Genomic DNA, 6,428 nt, shown 5'->3' with positions numbered 1-6,428 from the left:
CATTTGCAGGGTAGCGTGCAGGGCAGAAATCATTCAGCATCATAGCAGCATCCAGGTTCGAGAACTAGGGGAAGGGGGGTGGCTGATATGTGCTGTTATCTTGTCATCCTGTGATGTCAGCCGCCCTCTCACCCCAGCAGGCAGGTGCCCCTGCATACGCATTGGGATGCCCATCAGTTTCCTGGGGGCACCCAGCATTTTTGCATTCTAACACACCCAGTCACCCTCATCCTGCCCCCCTATGAGCGAGCGCCATGCCAACTATGCAAATTGGCGAAGGCACCCGCACAGAAGCCCTGCACATGCACATATGAGAATATGCACATGCGCAGAGCTTAAACATCGGTCACCCATACGAACATGCCAGGGTCCCAATCAACTAGAAGGACCCCCTTGGTGTGTTTGTTGAAATTCACTGATCGTTGCAAAACAAAATACTTTGGGGCCAATTCAGACCTGCTCATTGAGTAGCGAATTCAGCCCCATCTCTGATAATGGGGGACCAGCAGCAAGTGCCTTTGGCAAATATTTCCTTTGCCGGTGCACTCGCTGCCTGATTGACAAGCAGGGGGAGTTCCAGGAAGAACACCTGGCATTTCATGGGCATACCCACAAAAACAGTGGGCGCACCTATAAAAAAGCTTGGCAGACCCCAGGGAATGCTGGCATTCCCCTGCCTGCTTGGGTTGGGCGGATGACATCACATGATGTCAGATTCCACCTCCAATTCGGGCTTCAGCCTGCAGCAGAAAAGTAAGTCCTGGGCTACTTTTCTGCTGCGAACAAAGGAAAAGTCATTCAATAGTGAGCAACCATAATATGATTTTTCCTCTATGTAGGCACATGCAAGCAGATGTGTAAGCATACACATCCGCTTGAAGCGTAGCAATGGGATCCGGCCGGTGGGGTGGGCATTAGTTCGCCATGGTGGCGTTAACCTGCTCGCTAGGCTCTGAATATATGCAGCATAGCGATCAGGTCTGAATAGGACCCTTTCTGAACTTTTTAGTAGTTAGGTCCATTATGTACAGTAAGTAGTTGAAATTAAATTGATCAGGAATGATTGGAAGGGATGGAGATGTACAACATTTATTAATAATAATAATAATAATAATAATTTGTATTATTATCATAATTTATTTAACCAGTGCTACTATATTACACAGAGGGATATAGGGAATTTTTGTTATTCTCATCAGTTTCTGCTGTATTAAGGCATACACTGAATTCTTGAACACACTACAGGGTTTATATCAGTAAGCAGAGAAATAACGGTATGTTTATGTTGCTAGAGAGAAATCCATAGCACTTAGAGGAAATCAGCAAAAGCATACAAAATTGACCCAAAAAAGTCATGGTCAAAAATGGGTGACACTGTCGATGCTTGCAGAAATAATAATTACCGTGACAGTATTTAAAATGGCCATTGCAGTTACTGTGGTGGCAACCTGTTTTTATAGAAACAATGACATAGTCAGATTTCCATGTACTGATTACGCTATTAATACTTCAAAAATGTACCCATTGGTAAATTATGGTGTCACCCCTCATGGACCCCCTCCCATCTCCATACCTCACAACATCTGTAATCTTTTTTTTTTCTTCCAATCAATAGTTTTTCTAGAAAAACAAAGAATTTTGTGCCGGGGGAACAGAAAGGAAAGAGGGAAGGGGGGAGAATGGTACAATACAAACATGATAGTTACATCCAGATTGTAAAAAATGAATACAAAAAAAAAATTACATAAACAGTAAAAATAAAATATAAAAGTGGTGCAACAATTAATCAAGCTAATAGGAGCAAAAGCAAAAAAATACATCAACTGGTATAGAGATAATGAAAATGTAAAGTGTAAAAATGGGCGTTAACGATAATAGCTAAATAGAGGAAGTTTCATTTAGGCTAAATTGAAGCAGATCAGAGCGGGATGGGTTTGGAAAATATTGGGCTCCTTCACCTTCAGTGATGTAAATATGCCATGGAGACTATCGAACATAGGGGGAGGTGACATTATAACAATATGGGATAAATTTGATTTCCATAAAAAAATGGAAGTGGGTATTATGTATAATTTTCAATACTGTTGGGGAAGCAATTTGTTTCCATTGTTGGGCTAAATTAGCTCGAGCCGCAATAAGGATATGGCCTAAATCAAACTTTTGTGAGGGAGGAATGGGACCCTCTCTCCTGACCCCGCTCAGTAGCACCAGAGTGGGTTCAGGAGAGAGGGTCAAATTCAAAACTTTATTAATTAACGCAAAAACGTCCTTCCAATAGCAAAGTATCAGAGGACAAGACCAAAATATATGATATATGTGGCCAATGTTACCACACTGTCTCCAGCAAAGTTTCGAGCAAGATAGTCAGAAGCTATTAATACGATCTGGAGTAAGATATAGTCTGTGAATGAGCTTGATGTGCATTTCGGAGTGATTGAGGCATCTAGACATAGAGAGGAAAATTTGTCTCCATTGAGACTTGGACAGAGTTAAGCCTAGATCCAACTCCCACTTCATTTGAGTGTTTGATTTCTGCACTTCAATTAAGTTAATCGGGTTTTTATACCAGAATGAGATATAACCCCTGGAGTCATTTTAAGAGACAAGGGTAAGAACGATTTGAGATAAAGTGTCGGGTTAAGTGGAGTTGGCTGGGAGTGATATCCACCAGTGTTCTATTTGGAAATAATGAAGAAGTTCCAAATGTGGGAGGGAGAATTTTTTTTTGTAACAAGGGGAAAGACAGTGGGCCTTATTCTGATCGGTGCGGACATTCCCGAATTGTTACGGTGCGGGCCGCACGCAACGCTGTGCGGCAGCGTGCGGGCATCGTCCGTAGAAACGCCCACGTGTCCTCCGCATTCGGACGGACTCACTCTTTAAGAACAGGGCGTGTGTACGGACGACATACAAACCGTGCGTGTGCGGGGGAAACGTACAGATTCTTGCACGGTCTTCCCGCACAAGCACGGTCTTACCGCGTGAGAACGTACGGAAAGCTGTCCGTACGCCCCGATGCGGAGTATTTACGCACAATCCAAGACAATTTTGTACTGAGTACACACAGCGATCACATGACCCACTTAGGCTATTAGGCAACCTCCTGAAAAAGGGATTGTTAGCAATTGCAATCAATTAAATGCTCATCTATACTGACCCACATTCCTACTACATTCATGACACACATTAACCCTTACAGCATGTGACCCAAACATACATCTAGATACACTATGTACATTTTGCTTATTTTAAACATTTTAAACAGCTTACACATATACTTTAGCATGTTAGAAAAAAACACTGACAACTTTCAACTTTAAATAACGATTTATTCAAAAATAACTTGCCCCAACCCAAAATTTAAAATTCCCCATCAAGTATGCGGTCCATCTCCACAATCATTTGGCTCATCAGGCCTCTCAGTCTCAGGAGGGCCCCACGGCGACCCTCCTCTGCTTGGGCAGGCTCATCTGTGGAGGAAATTAAAAATTAAAAATGACTAATGCTATTCATGCATACATTTAACATAGTCAAAGCTACATTTTAAACATGCATTCTGCGAGGTGTGTGTGTATATATATATATATATATATATATAAAACTATATATATATATATACACACATATCTACCTATATATATATGAGACATACACCTATACATACATGCATACATACTACATGGAAAGCCTGATTTTGGCCCTCTACCCTTTACTCTGTAGAACACCTCACAGTCATACTGCTCCTTCTCCATCCAAACCCACCCATGACTAAGCTCTGAGAAGCATGCCACGCGCTGCACCAATCACAATTCGCCAAACAAAGTTCAGTGTCTGTTATATGATGGAGCCTGGCAGGGGAGTTACACAACTCTCAGGAATGCTCAGTACATTTGTGCAATCAAGCATGGCTTGCCTGCTGATGGTCTGCTCCAGAAATCATTGTCAGAATGCCAGGTAGGGGAGGCTGCAGCACTAACCCACTCCCATGCTCAAAAGCATTACTAAGACCAAATCAACACACAATTATGGTGCAAAACATACATGCAGGCCGCAGGGGGTGGTTAGCTAGAGGAGGGCCCAGGGGCACTGACCACTTGTTACTCCAGTCTAAGCCACGCCTGTCCATACTCCATTTATGCCATACTGAATCTAGTTTACAAAGATCAATCACCAGTAAACTCTACTCACCTATATGAGGCTACAGATTGTATGCTTGCAGCAGAGACATGTAACCCTTACATGAGCAAGTCATCACTTTCTTCCAGGATACAGATTAACTACACAGGTTCAGTGGCACTTAAAATCGACATGAAAGCCATCCTCACAACCTGTGTCATTAATATGTGTCCTGGCTGAAAGGGATGGTTTGCCCACCCTATCTAACCCCAAAGTGTGTCTGTTGCTATCCCGTTTCTTTTGTCATTTTATAGTATTGTAAAAATCAATTGAATCACCAGTGTTACATAGCAAATAGTACATGCCAAACGGATAAATAAATCCTTATGTATACATACCAATTCCGGCCGCCTGGACAACCTCATCGGGCTCCACCTCCTCCTCAGGGGCCTCCAATGCGCCATCCTCGGCCTCGCTGACGTCCTCCACGGGTGCCAGTGCCTCCACAGCCCACCCCTCGTCATCGGAAATTTCCTGGGCCCCCTCCTCCGGCCTCCCTTCCTGCGGCTGGTCCTCCAGGGCCACCGCTGCCTCCTCCTCCTCCATTTCCTGCGCCCCCTCCTCCGGGCTCCCTTCCTGGGGCAGGTCCTCGAGGGCCACCTCTGCCTCCTCCCGGGCCTGTCTTGCGCGAGCACGTGCTGTGTATGTGAAAAATAATAAAAGTGCCAATTAGTGGTAATTACTATTATGCCTTATCAAGCTATAAATGCTAAGGTTAGAAGTACAGATAATTGTACAGGCAAACAGCTCCTTAGTGGCCTTTACAAAACACAGCCTGTAACATGGCAGGTATGCTGTGACATTTGGCCCATTGTAAGCATCACAAGCATTAATCCTCCCCAATAACATATTTTATGACCATTACAGGGTGTCAAACAGGAAGTAGCACTCATATATTGTATGCCATGTTTAACTCATGGATCAGGCAGGTTACCTTATTGGTTGAAATATGGTCATGTCAGCAATATTGTATAATTGGGCATTTAATGGGTAAACACTTACATCGAGCAATGCTGGCCCGTATTTGCTGGAGCTTATCAGGCTGGCGCCGCCTGAGATCAGACCATCGCCGCTCCAGCTGTGCGATGGTCCTGCGCACCTGGGTGAGCGCGAATATGCGCCTGTGGGCCGATGCATATGCCTGGCGCTTCTGCCTGTTTGTAATAAAAGGGCCGGCATGCCCCAGCCTGGTCTCCATAACGGAGACCAGAGTTCGCAGCTCCGCGGAAGAGAATGGGGCTGCTCTCCCATAGGCCGCCATCTTAGCAATGGCACAAATCAAACAATCATGTGCTGTCATTGGTTGATCAGAGTGATATTTGGTATTAACTTTATTGTTCATTTTTACACTAACAGCGTGTATGCGCCCGAACAGACGGCTAACCCATTGCATCGCACACCCATCCGAAACAGGTTAAAATAAGATGGAAACACATATCTAATCTATAACATTCACCAAACATGGGTCTAAGCAACAGGTGAAATAGTCTGCATCTCTAGACACTTACACCTAACTCCACAAGGTACTAAACAGCTAATTTGTAATGAAGGCAGACCTTTTCCCAAAATTAGGCCATGCTGCCATGTGTACACTTACCTTCTACTGGGCCATATTACAGAGGTGGAATGAAAATTAGCTAGCATCTAACCTGAATGTGGAGTGCTTTCACATGTGATTTGGATGGTAGCACTGATTACTTGTGGCTAAGTGGTGGACTGGATTGACATATGGAATGGGTAGTGTCAGTTGTACTACATAGCAAACAAGTGCACAGTACAGAAGTACCTTCAAATATACATGTCATGTCTGACCTCAGTTGTATTTGGTCATTGGTGTTGGAATCTGCATTTAGCAAATAAATCACACTTACTGAGTTTGCCAGGTTTTCTGGAAATATTTCGCCACACCAAGGGGCGGGCCGTATGCGCCGCACGGTTGACGCTGGGGTACGGAACGCGGCCGTACGGAACGCAGCTTGCAGCTGATTAACGCCAATTACAGAAATAGTATTTAAAGTGGTCCAAGAAAGGCAAACACTTGTTGCAAACATGCCAGGCTCAGACTCTGAGGAAGAGCAGGTGGTGCAGAATCTGTTGCCCCGCATGGAGGCCAACACCACATATGTACCCCTCAACCCAGAGGACCGAGCTGGCCCATCAACATCAGGCCAATCAGCAGCTGGGCCATCCTCAGCAGAATCATTGGGAACCCAGCAGGTGGCTTCCCAACAGAGTAGCCAGCCCAGCACTTC

General features: G+C 44.6%; 1 protein-coding gene across 1 annotated transcript; it reads right to left on the bottom strand.

Annotated features, from left to right (window-relative positions):
- Positions 1 to 3,342: 3,342 nt before the first annotated feature.
- Positions 3,343 to 4,821, bottom strand: LOC146075218 (uncharacterized). The gene is made up of 2 exons (XM_083184206.1): positions 4,515 to 4,821; positions 3,343 to 3,470 (listed from the first exon to the last, which is right to left on the bottom strand). The coding sequence occupies exons 1-2, from the start codon at positions 4,720 to 4,722 to the stop codon at positions 3,361 to 3,363; spliced, it is 318 nt and encodes a 105-aa protein (XP_083040332.1). The 5' UTR covers positions 4,723 to 4,821; the 3' UTR covers positions 3,343 to 3,360.
- Positions 4,822 to 6,428: the final 1,607 nt, after the last annotated feature.

The sequence above is a fragment of the Crinia signifera genome, chromosome 4 (genome assembly GCF_055691185.1).
Source record: "Crinia signifera chromosome 4, ASM5569118v1, whole genome shotgun sequence".
In the NCBI taxonomy this organism is placed as follows: domain Eukaryota; kingdom Metazoa; phylum Chordata; class Amphibia; order Anura; family Myobatrachidae; genus Crinia; species Crinia signifera.
The sequence above is the reverse complement of the archived record's forward strand: the minus strand, read 5'-3'. Positions and strand labels throughout refer to the sequence as shown.